General features: G+C 58.2%; 1 protein-coding gene across 15 annotated transcripts in view; it reads right to left on the minus strand.

Annotated features, from left to right (window-relative positions):
* Positions 1-6,570: 6,570 nt before the first annotated feature.
* ARAP1 (ArfGAP with RhoGAP domain, ankyrin repeat and PH domain 1) overlaps positions 6,571-25,016 on the minus strand; it is a 63,590-nt gene continuing 45,144 nt past the window's right edge. For 5 of the 15 annotated variants that reach the window (XM_033405629.2, XM_033405631.2, XM_033405623.2 and 2 more), the window contains 21 exons: positions 24,145-24,319; positions 22,807-22,941; positions 20,967-21,102; positions 20,584-20,686; positions 19,517-19,712; positions 19,190-19,241; positions 18,920-19,083; positions 18,551-18,763; positions 18,099-18,204; positions 17,547-17,694; positions 17,379-17,465; positions 17,223-17,291; positions 16,785-16,902; positions 14,957-15,070; positions 14,592-14,737; positions 13,963-13,995; positions 10,224-10,306; positions 9,397-9,447; positions 9,163-9,226; positions 7,412-7,561; positions 7,168-7,321 (listed from right to left, as the gene is read on the minus strand). In XM_033405629.2, the coding sequence (XP_033261520.1) occupies positions 7,280-7,321; positions 7,412-7,561; positions 9,163-9,226; positions 9,397-9,447; positions 10,224-10,306; positions 13,963-13,995; positions 14,592-14,737; positions 14,957-15,070; positions 16,785-16,902; positions 17,223-17,291; positions 17,379-17,465; positions 17,547-17,694; positions 18,099-18,204; positions 18,551-18,763; positions 18,920-19,083; positions 19,190-19,241; positions 19,517-19,712; positions 20,584-20,686; positions 20,967-21,102; positions 22,807-22,941; positions 24,145-24,319 (2,385 nt within the window). In that variant the 3' untranslated portion in view covers positions 7,168-7,279. The other 10 variants (XM_033405636.2, XM_012536728.3, XM_049714258.1 and 7 more) reach the window with 6 other exon arrangements.

Below are 25,016 nucleotides of genomic sequence, written 5' to 3' on the forward strand. Positions count from 1 at the left end.
GAGCACCATGTCCTTGGCAGGGGCCTGGCATACTTCCCTGTATTTCCACATTAAGCACAGACCCCACCACACCATGGGTGACAAGGCCTTTGCTGAAAGGAACAAAAGGTCACCACTGCCTCCAGAATGGCTTCTTCCATATCTCAGGAAGGTGGCTTTGGGGATGCAGAAACTGAGAGCTGAGGCATTCATCGTGGGCCTACTTCAGGTTCCAGGATCGGCCAAAGCTGCCCTATGAGGGAAGGGGTGACCTCAGGTGGGGGCAGTGAGCTCCCCGTTCCTGCTGGGCAGGGGGGTGAAGTGGTGGAACAGACAGCAAGTTCAGGGAGGGGAGAGGCAGCCCCTCAGCTCAGAATCCTATCATTCTACCTACACTGCCCCATGGATGGGGTGGGAGTGCTGAACTGGCCCAGGAAGATTGGCAGACTTAGGGTGGGCACAGATGAGAGGAGAAGGATGTCAGCCTAGGATGGGGCTGGACCAGACACTTGGAAGTGCCTTCTGCCCAAGGTCGAGGTCATCTCCTGGGATACGGATCAGGCAGCATAAGGTGCTAGAGCCAGTAGAGTCCAATCCCTCATTGTACAGATGGGGGAACAGGTGAGAGAGGGCAGAAACACACCCAGGTCGCACAGTGAGTAAAGGGCAGGGCTGGGCCTATGGCCAAGGACTGCTGGTCACTGCCCCACTGGACTAGCTCCTCCTCTTGTAATCTTTCACCTCTCCTCCTCCAGCTGGACAGAGGTCTGGGAGGGAAATCTGCAGATACAGCTTGTAACCCTGGGAAGGGATCCCCAGGAATGTGTAATTTCAGCAGGGGCAGGTCAGAAAAGGAGTGACTCTGTGGCTTCCAACTCTGGGAAAGGTTTTACCCTCCTTGCCGCCCTGGCCCAGCTCCCTCACCTCCACCACCCTCCAATCCAGCACACTAGCATCCTCCTTACCAGGAGGCCCCGAGCCACCCACTCAGCCCTAATCTACCTCTTCCCCCTCGTCACTCCCTGCACCTGAGTGGGGGGGCAGGAGGGGGTGCGACTCAGTGGGATAAAGGCAGCTGCTATATTTGAATGATTACATAAGCCAGCAGGGAAGAAGCTGCAACGTGACTCCATCAAGGTCGGGAGAGAAGTTGCGTCTGGGCCCAGGAGGGAGGATCTTCTCCCTCCATCCTGAGGCTCCAGCCTGGGTTTAGACAGGACTCTGAAAGAACCTGGAGATTGCGAACTAGTTTATGCACTGCCGGACTGCAAGGGAGGTTTTCCCTAGGACTAAACATGCTGTTCCCTCTCCATCACCTTAGAAAAGAAACCTCCTGACTTCTCGAAACCCTAAGGCCAGACCTAGACTGAGCCCCAGATCTTTCCCCAGGAACTCTCTCCAGAAGGAAAGACAGAACGGAAAACACAGTTTGTCACTGATTTAGAAGAGTGCCTGCTGGGAGGGGAACCATGCATAAAGCCTTGGCTTTTCCGCGCTGGCTGGGGAAGACCTGTGTTCCTGTTCCAGCTCTACCATTTACTAGTCACTTGACACTGGCAAGTCTATGCCTCAGTTTCTTCAGGGATAAAATGAGAACAAAAAGTAACTTTTTTATAGGGTTTGTTACAAGGATTAAACAAAACGACACATGCAAAGCCTTAGCCCAGCAGGTGGTGGGTGCCTCCTAAGGGCTTATCAGGACCATCATTTGCATCGTCATTACTGCCAACACTAAGGACTGGCTGGAGACCTCCCAGGTGGCTGAACTGACCTCTTCGCCCCACTGACAGCTGATCTGAGTGGAAGGTGGGAGGCCAGAGGAGAGAACTGAGATCTAAGGGTCAGGAGCTCGGCCAGACATGCTGCGTGCCCCTGGGCAAACCCCTGCCCTCTCTGGCCCTCAGTCTATAAATGAGCCCTCAGGGTCCCCAGCTCTGGAGTTCGTGTTTGCAAAAAGATTTTACCCCACTGGGATTAGTGACCTGTGGTAGTGGAAGCTGCAGGAGAGCTGGTCAGGATGGGGGCGATCTGGGGGTGGTATGAGCTGGAGGCGGGCACGGCAGCCAGTGCTGGGCACCAGGCCCAGCACAAGGCCCACCTCCTCAGGGCCTCTTGGCAGCTCCTCCTAGGGGGTTCTGGGGGCCCCCGGAGGAGGAAGGCTGTGCCCACCGGGCTTTGTTGCCATGACGCTGGTCTCCATGGTGTTAGGCACACAGCCCTCCCTTCACCCAGGAGGAGGGACTGGAAGTGACAGAAGCTGAGGAGGCTCAGGCCCTGGGCCCCCCTGGCCTGTCCCTCTGTCTCCATCAGTGCCTGTGAGGTCCCCATCCTGTGCCCCTCAGGAGGGAGGGCAGGGAGGAAGGACAGCTTCCACCTCAGAGGGTCAAAAGAGTGACCCAGAGAGGACAGAGTGACTGCGGTGCAGGGAGAGACATGCAGGAGTGCAGAGGAGTGGCAGAGAGGAGGGAAGGGTAGGGAGAGCTGGGGAGACGCAGAAGGCGGAAGGGCGGGGTGGTGGGGAAGAACACACTGTAGTCACGGAGGGGGAAGGGCCTCCCAAGCTGACAAGTGGTGGGAGGCACCATCCAGCCCATCTCTTCGGTCTCAGTGTTTTGAGGTGGGTGGTGGTGGGAGGACAGAGTGGAGGAGCGGGAGGGAGGGGGGCAATTTTCCTAGAGAGCTTTGTGTGCAGGGGCGTTCATACACGTGCAGCGTGTGTGTGTGTGTGTGTGTGTGTGTGTGTGTGTGTGTGGAAGTTCAGGAGAAAGTATGCAGGCACCACGTGTGTGCAGGGCATGAGTGTGTGTGGCATGTGTGTGCCTGTGCCACTGTGTCTCCAGGGTGATAAATACAGCAGTAGGAGCTGTAACCATGGCAGAGAAAATGCGGAAATTTCCACAGGCTGAAAGTGGCGTGGGAGTGGCGAATATGCCGGGGTTGAACCAGCTTGGTCTGACCAAGGAACCCTTTCCCTGACAGCTCTTCCCTGGGCCAGTCTCTAGCTGGACCCAAGTGGCCAGGGCACATACATGTGGGCGCGTGCACGTGCACACACACACACACACATCCTAAGTGCACCCTAAGTTCTTCTGGATGGAAGAACAATCCAGAAGAGCTTCCTGAAGGAGGGGTCATATTGGAAAAGAGGTTGGGAGGTTCATGCCAGCTATCCTTCTATGTATATGAGAGACAGACAGACATACCCCAGATCAAAGTCTGGGTCACTTAGGTCACAGAGCTGACCAAAGGAAGCTGGCTGGGGAAGACCCCAACACCAGAGGCATGGGGGACAGGCCCTGGAGTGACAGTGGTGCACTAAGCTCCAACCACAACAGGCTGCTCGCTGCAGGGCCACAACAGCTTGCCTGTGGCTCCTGCCATTCCCTCTCCCAGAAATGTCTCCCTCTCAACTCCACCTGCAGAAACACTGCTTGTCCCTCCAGGCTCACCTCCTCTTTGGAGTCTTTCTTGATCAATTCCCCCAACCAGAAGACCTCCTCCTTCCTCCACACCACTTATTCATCTGCTCCGGCTCATTGTTCAGTGAAGCCCTGAACACACTGTAGATGTTCAAGAAATGCTTGTTGAATGAAAATATATTGGGCCTGGAAAGGACTCTGGATGCCATGATGCCTCCCCAGACGTATTTGGGAAGGGGGTTATCGAGGGACAGTGCTGGGTACTTCACGCTTACTAGCTCTTTAATCCTCCCATTAGTGGGTGCTATTAATACCTCCAAAGAACAGAAGAGAAAACTGAGGATCAGAGACCTCAGGAACTCAGCCAAATCTAGTTTGTAGACAGGAGTGTCGGCATCTGCCCCGACAGTTGGCATCCACACCCCCGCTTTTCAAAAACAACCAGTTGTTTGGGGCTTCCCTGGTGGCGCGGTGGTTGAGAATCTGCCTGCCGATGCAGGGGACACGGGTTCGAGCCCTGGTCTGGGAGGATCCCACATGCCGCGGAGCAACTAGGCCCATGAGTCACAACTACTGAGCCTGCGCGTCTGGAGCCTGTGCTCCGCAACAAGAGAGCCCGCGATAAGTCAGAGGCCTGTGCACCGCGATGAAGAGTGGCCCCCGCTTGCCACAACTAGAGAAAGCCCTCGCACAGAAACGAAGACCCAACACAGCAAAAATAAATAAATAAATTACTAAACTCCTACCCCCAACATCTTTTAAAAAAAAAAAAAAAACCAACCAGTTGTGGGCAGGGGGCTTAGGAGCCATGAGAGCATGGGGCCAGGAAAGAAGGTCTCAGCTCCAGGCCCCGCTTCCAATCCCCGGGCTCAGGGGGAGGCGGAGAGGAGGCAGGGCCCATCTTCCCTTCCCCAGCCCCATCGATTTCTTGTGGAGCCCAGTGGTCTCCTGAGGCCCGGCCCTCGAGGGCTGGATGGCTGCTGAATGCTTTGCAGGGTAGGCGGGTTGAGCAGGAAGGAGGCGGAAGAGAGACAGACACCCCACACCACCTCCCAGCCCCCACTCCCCACCCGGCTCAGCCTCCTCTCCATCCACAGTGCCTTCACCCCCAAGCTCTGACTTGCCATAGCCTTCTCTCCCAGGCCTCCCCATGCTCCCCTGCCATTAGGCCGTGACTTGGGTTGACCCTGGAAGCCCTGTCCTCCTCCCCCAACACTTCGACCCACCCTCACCCCAACTTGCACCCCCTCCTTACCATGTACAGCTGGAAAGGCTTCCAGTCTTCAGGGCCAATTCAGGGGCACCTCCTCCTCCAGGAAGCCTCCTGCCTCTCCAAGAGCTGCTGCCCACACCTCGGCAGGTCTGGCTCCAGGTTCTTTATCCATCCCCCCTCAACCCAACCTCAAATAATATGTGAACAAACCACCCAGGGTCCCAAGAGACCCCATATCTACAAATCTTTGTCACAAAGACAGGCAGAGCCTCCTGCCCTAATCCACCCAACACTGTTGTCTTTACCATAATTCATTACGGTTGAGGCCCCGAAGACTCCCGTTGGGATGTCATCCCTGATCCCCAGGAAAAGCACTTTAAGCATCATTAACTCTTGACAGCTCAGATCCCCTTCCCCAGGGGACAAATGGGGCCACTTATGAGAGGAGACAGCAGAGCTGGAATCAGGAAGGGAGTGGAGGAAGGAGAACCCCCCAAAATGGGGCAGTGGAGATGGACCTCAACCCTGATTCAGAAGAGCTGTGTGACCTTGGGCAAGTCATTTCCCTTCTCTGGCCTTTCTTCCTCTGCCAGGAGACAGTACATAGAATACACAGGCACTGACCCACAAAGGCCTTTCCTCCCTCCTTCGGGTTCCAATGGCCTGGGAGTCCAAAGCACTTCTTGTATTGTGCTGCCTTCCACAGTATCACCAGCCCTGGGGTCAAAGGCAGGGAGGGCCAGGTCTCACCCCACACTCCAACAGAAGACGTGGGGTCCTCCAGAACCTGTTCTGGGACCCAGCAATGTTGAGTTGTCCGTGGCTGCCCCCTGGTGGCCCAATGCGGTCATTGCAGGCTGTCCCTGAGCTGGGGCAAGTGACACTTGGCAGCCTAGCGGGGGAGCGCCTCCAGTCTCACCCACCCTCTCTCTGGGCCTCAGGGTTAGCTGGTCAGTCCAAGGTCAGATCCAGGGAAGAATTCCAGCCCCTGAGCACTTGAACAAGGGTCTTCTCCTGGCTGCAGGTGGAATGGTCAGCCTGGCCTGGAGCAGCCCACCTAGGGCAAGACAAAAGTGGGAGACTCGGAGTGGGGGGGGCTTAGTCCCAGCCTGTGAAGCCGGCCAGAGAACCCATTCCAGTGTGGCATCTACCTCCCCTTCCCGAGAGACAGGAACAAGGAACCTGGAGTCCAGGCCACCAAGACCCCCACCTGCATCCAGGCCTCCCCACTGAACTGGATCAGTGAGAAGTCAGGGGCTGCCCAGCTTGCCCAGCTCCAGCGGCTGAGGCTGAGGCTGGGAGGCCAGCCTGTCTGCCCGCTGGGCCCCTGGAGAGAGGCTGGGAATGAGGCTCTAGGCAGAGGCGGAATGTGGTATCTGGCACCTTCCCAGGGAGTCCCCAATTCGTCTCTGAACAGCTCCTTATCGCCCCCCCACTTGCCAGGGCCTTGTCTTCTTGGAGGTGGCCAGTGAGGGCAGCTTCCTGGTCCAAGGCAGGGCACCTCTGAAGGGGTGTGCACAGGAGCCAAGGGTAACCTGAGGACCTTCTTCCTAATTTAATAAAGGTCCTGTCACTCCCTCCGTGACCTTGTGTCTCTAGAAGGGCTAATGACGAGCTACCCTGAGTCACTCACATACCACACAACCAGCCCCTGGCTCAGAATCAGACTGCAGCAGGGAGAGGGACTCAATCTAGCTGGGGTCTGTCCTGGTCAGAGTCAGGACCCGCAATCCCCACGCCATCTGTACAGGAGTACAGTGAGGACAGCTTGGAGCCAGCCTGGGGCTCTGTCTGGGGCAGGGGGAGAGTATCTGGACAGCTGAGGGCCTGGAGATAGCAGGGTCAGGTCCCCGGCTTCAGGGTCCAAGGCACTCACCTCTGGAGTGCCTGTCCTCCTGTCCCCTCTTACCCTGGGACACCTGAAACCCCCAACCAATCATAGACCTCAGCACCAGGGGATAAAATATACAGATACATTTATATTATCAAAAGGTCCCCAAAGTGGGGAAGGGGCACCGGGCAGCCTAGGCCCTCCCAGTAAGCCCAGACCAGAAGGGGGGCTAAAGTCCCCCAAGTCCAGTTCTCAGCCCTGTATACATTTACCCAAGAGCTCCCTCCCCACCCCAGCTGAGTGTTCCTTTAGAGCTGTTCTGGAGTCTGTGGCAAAGGGGTGGGCTCCCTTCCAGCGGGGGCCCCAGGGCCTTGAGCCTCTGAAAGGATGGCAGTCCGCCAGAGTGCCTCACTGATGCCCATCTCTCCAGCCCCTTAAACTCAGGGTGTGTGACCCAGCGGGGGAGCAGGCCAGGCCAGGAGGAGGGCTGAGCACCTGGACAGAGCAGGTAAGGGATTCCTCCTCAGGCAGACCCTGCTGCCTGCCCCCCACGTCCTGGCCAGGGAACCCCAGGCTGCAGTCAGGATGAGGGGTCTGGGGGTGCGGCTTCCTCATGTGCCCCCTGCTGGCTCACACCAGGCACGCAGGGCATGAGGGTGTCTGCCCACGAAGGCTTCACGGTGGCAGAGTCCCACCTGCGATCAGACGTTTCGGAGGAGCTGTGGGAAGGCACAGAAGTCCAGATTCCATGAGCACGTTGTGAAGACTCACAGGGAGCAGGGGCCAGGGGCCAGCAGAGAGGGGTCTCCCGGGAACCAGGTGAACCAAAGGGGCCTGTCAGGACTCCCAATGAGGACGGAGGGACAGGGCCGGAGGGCACTCAGAGAGGAGAAGCAGAGTGAGTCAGGTGGAAGGCAGGCTCCAGCCAGGTTCCCAGCCGCCTGCCCACAGGAATGGAGAGCCACTCACAGAAAGGGGGTCCGCAGTAAAGGCAGCCACGCTCCGGCGCATCTCATTCTCACTGCCGCGCAGGGGGATCAGCGAAACACTGCCCAGCCGGACCTCAGGCACCGCCCGGGACACGCGTGAGGGCTCTGAGGGCCACACCAGGCCGTCGTGCTGGGCAGCAGGGGAGAGGAGGGGTGTTGGGGTCTGGGCTCGGTTCGCTAGCCTAGACACTCAACTCCGGATCCACCCACCCTTCCAAGAAATGCCTCCAGCTATGATCTGAGGTGAAACCCTCAGCTTTGATCTGAGCAGATATGAGAAGCAGCTGTTAGGAGAACATGACTGTATCCCCGGCAAAGCCCAGCCAATTACATTACTCAACAACCCTCATTTCCAGGTCCACAAACAAACCGCTTCAAGAACACAGTGCCAAGAAAAGAGTTCTAGAGGAACATGTCTGCTTCCTTTCACCAGGAACCAAGGAAACTCTAGAATCTGCTCTGTTTCCCTTTTGACTTTTGACTACCAGGAAGCTCAGGGCTAAAAGAGCTCAGCCCAAGCCCTGGTACAGTTTTGTCTCCCTTCTCCCCAAACAATTCTGAGCTCTCATTTTAAAAACCTGTTTTGGGGCTTCCCTGGTGGCGCAGTGGTTGAGAGTCCGCCTGCCGATGCGGGGGACTCGGGTTCGTGCCCCGGTCCGGGAAGATCCCACATGCCGCGGAGCGGCTGGGCCCGTGAGCCATGGCCGCTGGGCCTGCGCGTCCGGAGCCTGTGCTCCGCAATGGGAGGGGCCACAGCAGTGGGAGGCCCGCGTAAAAAAAAAAAAAAAAAAAAAACCTGTTTTGGGATTTCCTCGGTGGTCCAGTGGTTAAGAGCCCGTGCTCCCACTGCCTGGGGCACGGGTTCGATCCCTGGTTGGGGAACTAAGATCCCGCATGCCGCACGGCCAAAAGACAAACAAACACACACCTATTTTATGTCCAACCCACCCCTCTAGCCCTGCTCTGGCTTCGAGTCCTCCCCAGCCTGTTCCCACCTGGCCCACTGCAGCAACTACCTCACTGGCCTCCTCACTTCCAGGCTCGGCCCTTCAGCCCATCCTCCCCTGCACACCGCACCCAGAATGGACCCTCAGACTCAGACTCAACCCTGCGCACCACTCTTGCTTAAAACTCTCCCTTCAAACTGCCGACTAGGTCAAGTTCAGCTTCCTTGGCATGGCCTTCAAGACTGAGATTTTACTCCCAACTTCGTTCCCAGTGCCAACTTCTAGCGTGCCCGGCTTCTCCCTTTACACCCTGTCGGCAATCCTGCTACGCCTGTGTGCAAACTGTTCCCTTTGCCTCGAAGCCGCCCCACCCCCGCCTTTGCTTGGTGAACGCTCCCTCATCCCCAAAGATTCAGCTTCCACGATACCCCCTCCCTGCTGCCTTCCTCACCTCACCCAACACCTCCACGAGGTAGGGTCCCTGGCTTCCCTCTGTCACCACAGCACTGGGCTCTAACAGGCTCCTTCTGGGTCTGTTTTCCTTTCTATGTGGGGAGTGAGTGCCCGAGGGAAGGGGTCTGCACCCTCTGTCTCTAGCATGCCTGGCTCAGAGCTGGACCAGAATAGGTACCAGGAAGGGTTTACGTGAGAATGAACGAACAAGTGGATTAAAGGCAACTCAACATCCTGAAGCAATCGGTGGCCTGAACAGTGAAGAAGCACTCATACCCCTTCTCTGTAATGGAGGCTTCCCGGGACCCACCCCACACCCCGCGCCTGGTACCTGCATGAAGAGGAAAGTGGCGAACCACTCCCGGAGCTCCATCTGCGTCTCACAGCACAGGTACCTACAGGGTGGGGCACAGGTCTGGATGCCGCCAGGGCCTGGCTGAGCAGGGATACCCTACCGTGTTCCCCCGCCCAGGGTCTCGGGGGCAGGACCCAGATCTGGTCAGTGAGGGGACCCAACCAAGGCGGACATGCTACCATCTCTCCTCGGCATGGGGCCCTCACTCACCACTGCTGCTTCTCGTGTTTCTCCGTCTCGTGCACCACCGTGAAGCCCCAGCTGCAGAGAAGGGGCAGGTGGGGTCACTTGACAGCCCAGAGAGGCCTCATAGCCCCAGTGAGAGCCTAGGACAGAGCCCAGAAGCCTGGGCCAGGGCTGGGGGCAGAGTTCAAGTCCTTCTGTGGGCACAGCACATCCCGGCCGCTGCCTCTTCCTCTCACAGCCCTGCCAGCCTCCCAGGGCCTTGGCTCCCCCACCCCCCCCAGAGAGAAGCAGGCACAGCCAGCGGGTAAAAGGTGAATGCCAGAAACCCCAGCCTAGTGACTGCAGTTAATAACAGTGATAGTGGCTATGCATCACTTTTCAACGGTTAAAACATACCACCATATCAATTATGCTTCAACTAAAAAAAGAAGAAGGAAAAAACCCCACACAACCACCCTTTGGAACAGGCGTGCCATTATTTTCCCCATTCCTCAGATGTGGGAAGTGAGGCACAGAAAGGTCCCAGAGCTAGTCAGTGACTAACTGGATTTCAATCCAGGCCAATGGTTCTTAAACATGAGCAAGCATCAGAGTCCCCTAGGTGGCTTGTGACAGCACAGACTGCTGGCCTCAGCCCCAGAATCCGTGATTTAGCACGTCTGGGGTGGTACCCAAGAATTCGGGTTTCTACTGTGTTTCCAGGTGATGCTGATGCTGCTGGTCTGGGAGACCACACCCTCAGAACTATGAGCCAGTCCCTGTCAAGTTCACAGCTCTCAGCTGTGCCTCCCCCATCAGTTCTGAGCCCCGCAGGCCCTAGTCGTGGACCCACCTCCCCCGCCCCAGCTCACCAGGTGGGTGGCCGGAGTTTCTTCTTCACTCCCAGGTAGATTTTGAGACTCCTGACGGGCCACTCCTTCTCAGGCCGGTGACTCTGGGTGGCAGAGGAAGAAGGAGTAGGAACTTCAGTCAGTCAGGGTGCGCACTGGGGCAGATCTCCCAACTGGGTGCCTCCCTCCCCCCTCTCCCCAGCCTCTCTACCTCCCAGCCCAGGAGCCCTCCTCCAGCAAGCCTTCCTGACAAAGCCCTCCCTGCTCACAATCTAGCTCAACAGAGCCCCCAGGCCCCTCTCCCTGCCCCAGCATCAGACAGTCAACCCTTGTCCCCGAGGTAGCTGGATGTCCGCAGCAGTTGATCCCCAGTCCCTCCCTGCAGCCCTGCAAACTGAGAACTGATCTGTGTCAATATCATAGGCTGATCCAGGCTGTCTGCAGAGGGACAAGTCTGCACGTTGCACATCACCCTTTGGCACCAAACTGAGCGAGTGTACAGGAGCTGAGAGCCTTGGCTGTCTGTGTGTCTCAGGTTATTTATTCTTCACCCTTCCCTGCCCCATGGAGCCTCCAGGGTTGACTGTGTGAACAGAAGGCTTGTGAGGTGAGCAGTTACTGGCTCTTTGGCTCCACAAAGTGAAGGCTAATGACTCGAGCTGAAGCAGAACTGCCGTTCCGTAGACCACGGGAAGAACTTCCCAGTGGTCTAGGCCAGGAAGCGACAGACCAATGTACTGGGGAGGGGCACCAGATCACTGACATGCTCATCTCTGGTCCCCACCTCTGCATATGGGTCTGGGCTTGGAAGGAGCAGGCTGCCTCAGAGGCAGGGGGATGGGAGCATTGACCTCCAGGGAAGCAGCGGGTTGGAGGTCAAGCGAATGAGCCTTCCTCCTGCTCTGGGAGCCACTTGCTTGAAACCCTGCCCCCACCAGGCACCCCTGGTGCCAACAGGGACACCAGGGTGGATGGCAGGGGAGGGGGAGTCACTTACAACCAAAACTGGGGGTCACAGATTGAGCCACCTCTACTGTTCCCCACCATTGCTCCCAGCCACCCCCAGGCATGGCTCCTCAGCAGGAACAAAAAGAGGGGACTAGGGGATGACTAGGGGATGGCCAGGGAGATGGAGAATTTCGGGAATTGGTGGACTTCCCTGTGAGGTCACAATAGGATGGGCTGCCTAGGGAATCAGTGGAGACTTCGGTGCTATCACAGGGGGTGTAGTTTAAGAAGGGCTTATTAGGAACCTTCACCCTGCTTTCACCCCCAGTCCTCCTAACGACCAAGCCCCTGAAGGGGGAGCCCCACATCTCCTGCACATACATAGCAGGACAATGGCTATGTGCCCAAGAGGGCCAGAACAAGGTGAGCCACGGGCACAGATGATCAGGGCTGCAGGCAGGGAGGAAACAGGGCAGAGATAAGGAGAGCAGGCTGCCGATACGGGAGAAACAACGTCTAGGGAGAATACAAGAAAGAAGAGGCCTGCATGCAAGCAGGGAAGACACAAGGCTGAGAGCATTGAAGAAATCAGACTGCAGTTGGAAGAAACCAGGCAGCAGGAATGGAAAGACTGAGACAGAGGCCGTAAAAGAAGTTAGGCTGCAGGCATGCAACATTCGGCTCTGAGCATGACAGGAGAAAGGATGTGGGGGAAACTGAGCTGCAGGTACAGAAGGAATCAGGCTGAGGGAATGAAAAGCAGACAGTGGGCTTGGAAGAAGTCGGGCTGTGGGTGTGAGGGGAAGAGAACTAAAAGCAAGGAGTAAGGTGACTCCGGAGTGGGCGGAGCCAGCCCAGGCGTGTGACAGGAACAGTGGTTGCAGTCAGGGCGTGGAGAGGATTAAGGGAATGGAGGCGGTCAGGCCAGGCTGTGGCTCCTTCAGAACCAGAAAAAAACAACCCTCAGGCCGCTACTTCCTCAGGTACTGGTGCGTGTGGCGTGTACGTGGCAGGCTTATGATGTGAGCATGGCCAAGACAAGAAGGTTGAGGGGGACTCTGGGGGGCAGGGGGAGCGTCAGTCAATGTAATCTTCGTTTCTGATCAAACAGCTCATGTTGCCAGCATCTCCGAGGTATAAGGTCACTGGCAGGGAATGAAGTTCACTCCTTGATGCTCAAAGACCTCTGCTGGAACCAAGATCTTTCTAGAATGTGCTTTTCCCAGGGGCCTCAGGGTCTTTAACAATGGGAGACTCCAGGACGAGGCTTGGGTGTTCACATAGCCTGAACTGCCAGGCACTGTCCCAATTTCAAATCTTCTGTCCTGTTGCCCCATAAACTAGCAAATACCAGAATCACCAACACCTCAGTAGCCAAAACACACCTTCCCAGGGCTCCTGTGAGACCAGGTGCCGGCTGCCACTGGGGAGAGCACCATCTAGCCCTGAGCTGACCAGCCCTTGCTATGAGGTCTTTGTTCCTATATTTCAAGGAATAAAAAGCTGAAGCTTTGAGGCTAACAAATCTGGGTTCGAGTCCCAAGCTACCACCTAGAGATGGCCTTGGGCAAGTCACCTGAAGCCTGCTTTCTCACCTGTGAAAAAGGGACAATACCCCTCCACACAGGACAGTAGTGAGATTACATGTCCCAGTATGTGAAAGGCTGGGCACCAAGCCTGGTTCGATAAACATTAGATCTGCTTCTTTCTAGCTCTCCTGCCTCCTCTCCTCTGTGTCAAGGGACCAGCAGCTGCTTTTCCAGGTGCCTCAGCCATTCTCCCTCCTCCCTGCCCACACTGACGGTCTGGTTCTATTCCAAGGGGCTAAGCACCTCTAGAGGGAGAGGGCCAGGGAAATAGCATCTAGAACCAAGGGGAACTGACCGGAGGGGTGGATGGGCCCAGAAGCAAGGATGTGATAACAGAGGGAGGCAAAGGAGAGAAGAAGAGGCGTTCCCCACAAGGGTCAGCAGGAGCCCAGGCTGCATTAATAGAGGTGTAACGTGCAGAGAGAGGGAGGTGAGGGTCCTGCTCTATCTGCTGGGCTCCCACGGCAGCCAGGCCTGTCCAGATGTCCTCAGGAGACGCAAGGGGCAGAAAGGGCAGGAGACACTGGTAGGAGCTCAGGCTGGACCCCTGGCCTTAGAAACCCGTTCCTGTTGCCTGTCTCTGCAGAGCATCTATACTCTGTGGCACCCAAGGCACAGCTGGGATCCACAGGGGTGTCATGGGAGGCAGATCTCAGCTGAACCTGAACAGTGATACTCAGTATGATACTATCATTCTAGGGACAGAGCAGCACCAAGGGAGGAGAGGATGAACTCCCCTCTCCCAGGGTGTGCAAACAAAGGCTGGCAACCAGCTAGGGAGGCTACTACAGCTGGGGGATACACCACAGGCCTCTGTAGTCCTGCTCTTGCGTTTTAAGATGAGGGCAGTAGCGAGCACATTCTAATAGCCCTGGAACTCTCTCCAGGGCTGGGAAGAGGGTGGTTCCAGGGGTGACAGGAGGTGAAGATCAGAGCTCTAATCCAAACCTAGGGGCTTCCATTAACTGGCTCCACAGCCTCCACCCTGAAGCTTTTGGAAAAGTCTAGAGCATCGCACTGACGGGGGCCCTTATCTTGGGAGAAGCACTCTGGGATAGGGTTGGGATGAAGAGAAGGAGCCTAGGCCACAAGCCCTAGGGTGGAGGCCGGGAAACCATGCCTGGAGACGGCCAGGAGCTCTGGCTGGGTCCCCACGCTCCCACTAGGCTCACTTGGCCCCCAGGAGGTGTAAGGCAGCCGGCAGTTGACCCGCAGCTACTCACGGTCTCAGGGGCCCCGCTCCACGGCCTCTGGCTCTGTTTGATAGAGGATCAGGGTTACGGAAGAAGGAGGCCCAGGTCCAGAGCTAGGACAGTGTGTGTAGTGGTGCATGGCGGGATGTGGCTTGTATGCTGGGGCAGCGGGGGCAGTGCTAGGACGGAGATGGCGTCTGGTCTGGGAGGACGCCCGGCGTGTGGACAGCATGGGCGTGCATGGAGTGGGCCGGGATGGGGTATGGCCTATGAAGCAACAAGGCATGCACAGGCCACAACCTGGGGCTGTCACCACGTAGCATGTTCTTGTGGGTGCCATGACCAGGCAGAGGTGAGCAGCACAAGCCTGATGTGATGGCATCCAGGTACCAAGGCCTAGGAGGGCTCCAGGGCAAAGCCATGTGATCACCGAGGGCCACAGCAGGAGGGTCTCTGAGAATCCACAGCTCCCCACAACTGCTGTGCCACCCCGAGACCCCGTGATGGGGACGTTCCCACTGTTAGGCCCAGGGGGACATCTGTGCTCGGGTGTCTGAGCACACCGGGGCGCCGGTGCCCTCCTCGGGGCAGGACCCAGCAGGATCACGTACCCGGACGCTGGTGCCCTCCTCGGGGCAGGACCCAGCAGGATCACGTACCCGGACCTCCTTGTAGAGCCGCAGGCAGCTGCTGTTGAGGATGAAGTAGCGATCGTGGAAGCCCCCTGAGGGCAGGCCCAGGCCCAGGAGGCTGCGGTCCTCTCGGAACTTCATCATGCCGTGCTTGGTTTCACCCACATGGCTGGCTGGGGGAGGAGTGGAGTGGGCACAGGGTTGCACCAACGCCCCGCCCATAGACACAGACACCCAGGGCAGGGTCCATCCTGCCCCAGCCTCCGAAGAGGCCTGCCCGCCTGGCGCCCTCTGCCTGGGCTGTTCCTGATCTCGCCCCAGCTCTGGATGGAGGGACCTGCCACCAGGCTGCCCGACCCTGTAGGCACCACCCATCCAGGGACACCACCTACCTAGGTACAGCAGCATGGCCTCCATGGACTGGTGCTTCTTCACCACCAGGTAGCTGTCCATGCCCAGCCCATGCAGGATGGGCAGCACCTTCTCCGCAAAGTGCAGGGGGCGCTCTGGGGAGAGGGCACACCGTCACCAGGGCCACTTGGCCTACAGCACTGAGGGCTGGCCCATGTACACACATCACCTACGTGCCCAAGGGCACTGTCTACTCCCTCTGCCTCCTGGCGCCACACCGCTGCCCTGACCACCTCCCACACCCAACACATGTGGCTGGGACCAAACCTGCTCCAACCCAACATGTCCAAAACCAAGCCGGTGATCTTCCCTGTGTGTCCTCATCAGGGAAACCGGCACCACCCCCCAGGCCACCCAGGTCAGAAACAAACCCTCCTCCCTCTCAGCTTCCATGTGTCAAATCTCTCTGCTTCTGTCCATCTCCTTGCAGCCACCCTGGCCCATGATCCCATCTTCTTGGCCCAGTACTGTGGCCTCTGAAGCAGTCTCTGCTGTGTGCTCTCATGCCCTCTCCCCACATCTCTCTACCCAGCAGTAAGGAGCAATCTTTTCCAGCTCCCAACCACTCACCCTTCAATGGACTTGCATTGTTGTCAGGCCCTGAGGGCGGCCTCCGCCTTTATCTCCAGCCCCATCGCGGGCCACAACCTCTCACTGTCCTTATCTTAAGCTCCTTAAAAGAATAGTGTCCCCAGCCACCACAGGGCCTTTGCCCATGCTGTTCCCACTGCCTCGAAGTACTTTCCCCTCTTCTTCACCACGGAACCCCTACTCTGCCTTAACCTCCTAACCCAGGGACTCCAAAGCCAAAGACCCTGTTATACGCTCTGGTGACGGACTTCCCTGGTGGCGCAGTGGTTGAGAATCCGCCTGCCAATGCAGGAGACACGGGTTTGATCCCTGGTCTAGGAAGATCCCACATGCCACGGAGCAACTGAGCCCGTGCACCACAACTACTGAGCCTGCACTCCAGCGCCCGCAAGCCACAACTACTGAGCCTGCACTCTACAGCCCGTGCTCTGCAAGAAAGAGAAGCCACCGCAATGAGGAGCCCGCGCACCGCAAAGAACAGTAGCCCCCGCTCACCGCCCACCACAACTAGAGAAAGCCCGCGTGCAGCAACGAAGACCCAATGCAGCAAAAATAAATAAATGAATAATAAAAATTTAAAAACAGCTCTGGTGGCATTGTGGCCCTTTCCTTCACAGCAGTTAACATGGCTGTAGTTGTGCGTTTACCGGTGTGATCATGGGACTAGTGTCTCTATTCCATACCAGACTACCCCCAAGAGGGTAGGGACTGTGTTTCTGGCTTCCCTGCCCAGTGCCTGGCACTCAACAAATAACGGTAAAACAAATGAACAGATACGCCCTCATCCTCCACTGCCACTGAGACCATCCTTCACCCTAAAATGCCTTTATCACTCCCCTTCACCTTCCCCTTGGCGCCTTCACAACAGCCCACCCCACTCCTTCGGCATGCTCATCACCACCCACTACCCCCTCACCACCAATGCTGTCACTCACAATCCCATTATCAAATTCAGCATCTCCACCCTTGCAAGCAGCACCATTCTCGCCGACACCTGAGAAAGCGCCAGAGCCGACACCATCTACCCCTTCACGGTCCCTTCCATCAGCCACGTCACCTGAACCCCTGCCAGCACATCACCACCATCACTGAGATCACAGCGTGACAGCAACATCCATCATCTAAAACCCCCTTCACCACCACTGTCAGCACACTGTGGGGTAGAGGAGGACAGACTGGGGCCACCCCGTTTCCTGCACCAATCCTGTGGTCACCCACCTGCCTCCTCCCTCTCGTTGACCTCGAAGCAGGTCCAATAGTCCTTCTCCCTGATGCCCACATTCCTGCGATCCAAGATCTCCAGGGTGAGCTCCTCAGCTGTCATGGATGCTGGGATCTGTGGGGACCCAGCAGGAGGAGGAGATCAGCCTACCCCATCCCCAGCCCCTGCTCTGCCACAACCCTGCTGTGTGATCCAGGGGCCGAGCCCACCCCTCTCAGGGTCCTCTGGAGTCCTGGGATGCAGGGGGGTGTCTGAGTGGTCCTGATGAGCTGGGTGGGGAAAAGGGAAAGAGACAGGCCCTGGCACTAGCCAGATACAGGTCCCAAACCAGGGCTCCCCTCAGCATGGAAGCTGTGCTCCCCTGGTCATCTGAGCCTGCACCCAGCCCAGCCTGACTCTCCCGGCCCCTTAACTTCTAGGTCCCTGGCCCTCACCTTGACATGTTGCTCTGTCTCCGCCTTCTTTTCCTCCAGGTACACAGTGCAGATGAAGTCGCCGGCATGCTGTGGGGAGACAGGGCTCAGCTGGAGGCCTGGGGAGCAGGTGCAGGTGGCTGGCCTGAGCCCCCCACCCCAGGCCCTGCCCTTCACCTGAGTCCCACTAGCAGTGCCAGCCACACGCATCTTCACAATGGCAGTGATCTCCTCCCGCTGCTTCCTCAGCTCCTCCTCGTCCACCTGGGAAAGGGAGAGGGACAGATGGTCACTGCCGCCCAGGGCTGAGTTCTGCCTTCCACTGCCCACTGGCTGGGGACGCACACTAAACACCATCACATAGTGGCTGATGAGGTCTTCCACCACGCGGCCGGCCTTGTAGTCCTGCCCATCTGTCTGGAAGAGCGTGGGCCCAAACACAATGGCCAGGTTGTGCGTGTTCATCTGGTTCGTGTCTGAGAAGCACTGGACACTGGACAGGGAAGGATGGAAGCCTTGAGGAGTCAGCCCAGGACTTCCCCACCTCACCTGCCCAATTCCTGACAAGCCCATGCATGGCCCCTGGAGACAGGCCAGGGGAGGTCCCAGTCAGAGAGGACAATAGTTAAGGAGACGAGGGGACAGTCTTTCTGGCCATATCTTGGGTCCTGGGGAGAAGCAGGGCTGGGAAACTGAGAGATCTGTCCACCAGCTGAAACCACCTCTATTCTCCCACCCTGCAGGAAGTAAGCTGGGAGACAAAGTGTCCAAGACCAGAGCACATCATAAGGCAACATTCAGTTCCCAGGCCCACTTGGTTCCCGGGGAGAACAGGCAGCCAAATTGGGAATAAAAGAGTCTTTTCTACCCCAGCCCCCAGGTAGCACCGCTTCTCACCAGTACAAGTGGCTGATAAGGGCCTTCACCGTGGCCCGGTTGACTGGGGGCAGACGCACCAGTAGCTCTCGGTACCTGGAGACCTTCTCCTCTTCATCCTCAATCTCTGGGTGGGGGGAAGATGGATCGGGTCAGGAACCCTCTTGTAACCACCTCCCCTGTCCCACCCCTCTGGCTGCCCTGCCTCTCATCCTAGGTGACACCACTCCCTGGCCCCCTCTAAGTCAAATCAGGCCAGCCATGCAGCAAAGATAAAGAATTCTCCAAGGGACCCCGGCTCTGTATAGAGTGACAATAGGAATAAGAAGAAAGGAGGGAGAAGGACTGGAGCCCACCACTGGGGCATGCCTAGTCCAAGTGCATGACGGGGAGGGGAGGGAAAACTGAGATCAGAGTGTACAAGTCAGCAGCACTGGCCTGGTCTCAGGCTGGACACGGGCTGCAGGGCCCACCTGAGGCCTCCAGCCAGGCTAGGCGCTGGACTCTAGTGAAGAGCCCATCGGGCAGATCTCGCAGGAAGCGCTTGAGCGCCGAGGAGACGTCGTCCACGTGCTGCTCGCCCTCCTTGAGGCGCACAGAGCGAGCGTCCAGCCGCAGGCTCTCCAGCAGCCGCTGTGTCTTTGATGTCTGCCCACACTTGCGGTAGATGCCCTCCGACGTCAGGCCTGGAGAGGGGTGGGGCTGAGCTGGGGGCGGAGCCAAACGTGAGGGGCCAGGAGCATTGGTCAAGGGGAGGGCCTCACGGCCGGGAAGGCGAGGCTTGGCCTCTGGGGCAGGAGGGTGGGGAGGGGCGGGGCCTGTGCCATGGGGGCGGGGCTCACCGCACTGGGTGATGTAGTCCACACAGCGGTACACAATCACCGGGATATCCGAGTCTCCAAGCTGCTGCTCCGACAGCGTGTCCCCTGAGCTGGCCGCTGCTTTCTGGATGGCCCCCAGCCAGCCCGTGAAGTCCAGCCGCCGCTCCCCCTGGATGTACAGCGTCCTGGGCCGGGGAGTCAGTCACTTGGGGACCTACCCCTGCCCCACCCCTCCCAGGCCTGTCAGACTTTCCAGGCTTCTCAGAGCCCCTCAGGGAGGCCAGAGCTCACCTCCGTCGCTCCACCAGCACCAGCACCTGGTTCTCGCTGTCCCCTTGGACGGCTGTGGAGGGATGGGTTGAGGTGAGGCCCAGGCCTTGTTCATGGTCCCCAGCCTGCTCCCTGCTGAGGCTCTCTGCGTCCACACACCCCTGGGACACACCCACCAACCCCTGGGGTGGCTGAGATGCACCCCAAGGCCAGGAGAGGACATGAGAGGGCAGGCTGGCTCCTTCTGGCCAGGCTAGGGTACAGTTCAAACTTCTGGGGAGGGGCTGGGGCCTGGGAGCCCAGGATAGGGTGCCCCGGAGATTGGGGCCCAGGCCCAGGTGCACGCACAAAGCTCCTGTAGTTTCCGAAGCTGCAGCGGCTCCTCGCAGGGCCCCTCTGGGAAGACAGCATGGAGCTCGGAGCCGAGGAGGGCAAACCAGCCCTCCTGGGCCCGCTGTAGGCTCAGGCCAGCTTTGTAGGGTAGGCGCCCAAGCCTCTCAAAATCCCGGGCCAGCAGATCCTCAGCCGGGGGAGGCACGAACGCCTGGCGGGGAGGCCAGAGAAAGGGGAGATGGCCAGGGAGGCTGCATCAGCCAACAGCACTGCCCGCCCTGGATACCCCAGCCCTTTGGCTTGTGGGCATGTACTTGTTTTCCACCCAGCTGTCTCCTCTCTCTCCCCCAGGGCAGAACCCAGCACAGTGAACTAAGTTGGGTATCATGTCCCACTTCATACTCACTCAGATATGCCCTCCTCTGGAACACCTTCCCAGACACCATTAGGGATGTCCCTTCTCTGGGGCCCCATGGCACCAAGGCATTCTTGCCCTCTGTTGTAGCACCAATTACAGTTTTTGCTGTTTGGACCCCATCTGTCTCCCCTACCAGCATGGAAGCCACTAAGGAGCTGGGATCAAGATGGGTTCACCTGGATCCCCGGGGCTCTGAGGACTGACTGTCAGGAGGCTCACAGATGACTGGTTGATGAACAAGAGAATGAGAGTCACAGGCCCTCACGGCACAGGAGAGCCAGAGGGCACCTGATTCTAGTCCCCAGGGCAGAGCTCTCCTCTGCAGCCTTCCTGCCTCCTTCCTCCAGGACAAGGCGCTCCCCCTGGAGGCAGCACTGTCCATCCTAGGATGGCTCTGCCTGTCATTCATTATTAAACATATATTGAGCACCTAGGGAGTGCAAGGCCCACGGCCCTCTTCCACATAGTTGAGATAGGTCTCCTGACCTCCCCCACCACCAGGGAGCTGCAGATCACATCAGGGCCTTGGCTCTGTGTCTGCTGCCCTCCATCCAGCCCCTGATCCATGCGGTGGGAAAGCTGGGATACAGGGGGGATTGGCCAGGAGGTCCTACCCTGGGCCCTGACAGACTCCTCCCACACCCGCCTGCTCACCCAGGCCCACCTTAGCAATGCACTTGACCCACTCACGAGCCAGCTCTGCGCTCTCCAGCCCAAACAGGTACAGCCGTTCTCCTTCTGTGTACACCTCAAAGGTGTGCTCAAAACTGTAGATACACAGGCCAGGATTCAGGCCCACTCCACCCAGCACTGCCCCCTCACCCACCACACTGCCCTGGTGACTACCCTTCCCCTGGCCCCCTACGAGGTGGGAGAAAAGCCTTAGGCTAGGGCCTCAGGAAACCCGGTTTAGCCCCTGCACAGCCCCAGCTTGCTGTCCGACCCTGGGGAGGCCCTGCCCCTCTCTGGGCCTGTTTCCCTGTCTCCCCAGTGGAGGGTTGGACTTTACATCAATAACAGTCTGTGATTCTGCCCAGGGGTGCTCACCCATGGGTGTTGGGAGTGGGCACTGCCAGACACACAATCTCGCTGGCCCGAATCTCCCCGTTGGGGGTCACTGCCCGCTCATTCTCATAGTAGCTCAGGACCCCGTCGCTAAGCACACACCAGCGTCGGCTGAATTCTGGGGAGAAGTTGGGCAGGGGAACCATGAGGGAGCCCTTCACCCTCACCTGAACACTACCTCTGCATCCTCCCTGGGCCTCCACTCCCACCTGACCCATGTCCTCTCCATTCTAACTCACAAGCTTCCCCCAAATCCATCTTCCTCCCTGTAGCTCCACCAACCCAGCCCAGCCCACACCTCTCTCCCGGACCTGCCAGGTCTGCCCCTGCCCACCTCCCCGGCCACCTCTCTGACCACTCCTGCACACACACCCCACACTCCCTGCGTTTGCTCACCCTGTTCCCTTCACCCACACCCTCTATCTTTCAAGGCCAGCCCAAATGCCATAGGAAGCCTTTCATACCATAACCCCCTGTGCCCCACCCTCCTTTGCCAGCAGTGCCCACTGTTCTATACTCTGCTTCCTCCTATAGTGACTCTGAGGAGACTGACAAGATCCCATAAAGGAACAGAAATGGGAATCTGGACCAGGAAAGTAGGAGAAAGAAAAGATTGTCAAGGCCATGCAGGCTCGTATAGTTCACAGCATTGAGTATCACACTGGCTCAGAGCTTCCTGGCACCCAGAGTGAAAAAAGGATGACCCAGGCAGTTATATAAATGACATTATCAGGCAGAGGAAGGTAGACTAGGGGCAGTGCCCCAGGGGCAGTGAGGTGGTGAGTAACAGAGTTCCAAAGAAATCTCTTTGGGAGTTGGAGGGCTTCATCCGGGGGTGCTGAAGGATGCGGTGAGCAACGGCCTCAACGATGCTCACACAGCAGATACTGTCTGTCATCCTGGCTACGAGGACATGACATTTGCCCTCTGAAGGCAGTGTGTCCCAGAGCCTGCCTCCCAGCCTGGGCTCCCTCCAGGAGCGCCAGCCCTGCCTCAGTCACTCCTCATCCTGCAGACACCTGCAAGGGCCCACTGTGTGCTAGACACTGTGCTAGGTGCTGGGGCTGCAGCGCTGGCCAAGAGAAGTTTATACTCCAGGAGGGCACAGAGAATCAATAAACAGACCCATGAATAATGTCAGGTAAGTAGTGCGAAAGTAGGGCTTGCTATTTTGGATTAAGCGGTGGGGAATGAAGTCTTCGAGGAGTGACATTTAAACAGAGACCTGTTTGAAGTGAGAGACTAACCATGCAGATATTTAGGGAAAAGCATTTTGGGCAGAGGGAACAGCAAGTACAAAGGGTCTGGTGAGCATGAATGTTATGTTTGAGAAACAGCAAGGAGGCCAGTAAAGCTGGAGCAGAGTGAGCGAGGGAAGAGGAGTCAGAGAGGTAATGGGGTGGGGCGGCTGAGTGCAGGTCCTTGCGGGACGTGGTAGTAAGGACCGTGGATTTTACTCAGAGTTGGGAGCAAATGGGAGGCTGAGGTGATAGACGGACAGACCTTTAAGCTTAGTCTTCAAACTTCCTAGCATCCACATGCTCCAAATACCAGATGCCCAAAACAGGGCCCACACCTAATAGGTACTCAATTAAGTCTTCTTTGTTTTAAAGGAAACTCTGGCAGTGACTTGCTCTGCAGTGCCATGCTCTACTCCCACCCCGATCAGCCCATTTATTAAGCACCAACTGTGTACCCGAGACCACACCCAGAGTGCACTTGGTGCCCTCATGGATCCCCCAGCCTGGCCAGCTCTGGCTTCTCTGGCCCAGCCACCATGCCAGAACGCCATGGCCAGGGCGGGCTCTGGCCCGGCACCCACCTTCCCGGGCCCGGCGGTCCTGTAGCAGCTTCCCGGCGGAAGCAGTCTTGTAGAGGAAGCTGCTGTGGCTCACAGTTGGCAGGACAACTGAGTAGTGCTTTTCCGGGGGCCTCACTGAATCCAGCCGAGGTACCTCTTTTGGGAAGGGGGGGAAAGAGTGGCTGGTCACGCTCACCATCCAAGGGTGTCCCCCTCGCCCCCACCTGGGCTGGGTATTTAAGCTGGCACTCAAGTCACCCGCCCCTCCTTCCCCAGCACCGTTCCCTGACTAGCACTCCTGGGCTCCTACTGCCACATTCAGGATTCTGCCTAAGCCATTCTCCACCTTTCCCCACTTGTGAGAATTCCATCCCACTCACAAGGCCCGGCTCCAGTACCTCTCCTTCCAGGGAGCTCCCCTGAATCCCCAGCCCAGCTCTTCCTGTTGCAGGCACAGGACCAGTACACTACAAGGGTGGGGGGGGGGGGCCTCGAGCAAACTCACCAACAATAAGGGAGCGTGTCTCAGACAATGCAAAGCCTAAGGAAGCAGCCTGGCTCCAGCCCTGCTCCCAGCAGTCCCAAAGCCCAAGCCAGCTGGGTGGTCTCCTGTGCCTTCCCCGGACACCTGGGCTCTCTCCAGCCCGGCGCACCCCACCCACCCATGGCCCTGAGCCCAGAGTCCTGGCCGCAGATCTCCACCCTCAGTCCTAGGATGTGGCCCCAGAGGCTAGCGCTGGGCCATGACCAGCGGCGCTCACCCCCACCACCCCCTCCTCAGCTACCCTGAGAGCGGGAGCCAAACGGGACCCAACCCGTCTGCAACAGAGCCCCACCCAGACAGAACGGCGGACAGGGCTGCTGTGGTGAGTCCCCCGCACACAGAGAAATGCAGCACCTCCCCCCGACAGCAGCGCAGACACGCTCTGCACATGCACAAACTCCAACGCCCTCGACACTCCCAGGGGCAAGGAAGCAGAACCACAGCAACTCAGAGACACACGGACACCGGCACACAGATGCCACCCCGAGGTCCCACACTTGGGTCAGGGAGGAACCCACAAATACACAAAGAGATGCAGAGACGGAGACACAAAGGGAGATGCAAACAAACACGCGTGTGAAGGGGAAGCCAGAGGCACAGATGTACACTGATGTGCAAACCCGAAACGTCACACACACTCTTGCACCAGGGCCCCTGGAGGAGTTGTAATTATAGCTCAAGTGGTACGTAAATCAAAGCTCACAGGACGATACCCAGCCCCTAGCACCCAATAACTGGCATCCCCTCCAAAGGGCCAGACCCTGGCAGCAGGGAGGCCCCATCCCTTGAGGAGGATGGTCCCACCAGCCACTCACCTGTGGTCCGGTTGTTTCGAAGGAATTCCATCTGCAGTGTCTGTCCCGCCTGCTCAGCGAGAGCCAGGGGCGTGGGGACTTCAGGGTCCCCCGAGAAGCAGTTGACCCCAGCCCCGCAGCCCAGGAGCGCCTGGGTCTCAGCCAGGTCTGAGGTTGTGACTGCGGCACACAGGGCCTGGGAGGAGGGGAGAGGAGTGGGGAGGGTCAGCCTAAGCCAGAGTGAGGGGCAAGTGGGACAGGGGTCGTGCTGCGGTGGGGTCGGGGTGCGGGGTCGGGAAGAGGAAGGGGTCACCCAGGTTAGGGGTCCATCCTCAGGGTGAAAGAGAAGAAAGGGAGGAAGAAAGACAGGAGGAGGAAAAGAAAGGCCAAGCGGAGTGGGGGGGGGCAGGGGCATCCCCACAGAGGCCAGGGGTCCTAGCAGTCCAGGCCTCACCCTGCTGACAGCCCCCTGGGACCCTGTCAGCCACCAGGCGTGTTCTCTAGAGGCTCTCAAGCTCCCTCTGCCTTGTGGAAGGCCAGAGGGGGGTGCTTTGTAGCTCATTCCTCCCACATTTGAATTCCTCACCGCCTGCCCATCCCTCCCAACCAATGGGAGCTGCCGCCCCTCCTGGCTGGCGGGCTAGACTGGGCTGGGCTGGGGGCTGGACGCCTGGGTTCCTGGGAGGTGGAGGCCTGGCTCCCACTGGGCTTCTAGCTGGACTGAGCCCGACTGGGTGGGGCTGCTTGGGGGAAGGGCTGAAGGTTGACCAGAAGTCACAAGCGGCATCCCTCTGCCTCGGAACAGGCAACCTCCCACTCAGGCCAAGCCAGACCAGGGACAGGGCTTGGCTCCCAGCCTGTCAGGGCCTGGGGCCCATGAGGGGCCTCATCTT

This window comes from Orcinus orca, chromosome 8 (genome assembly GCF_937001465.1).
Source record: "Orcinus orca chromosome 8, mOrcOrc1.1, whole genome shotgun sequence".
NCBI lineage: Eukaryota > Metazoa > Chordata > Mammalia > Artiodactyla > Delphinidae > Orcinus > Orcinus orca.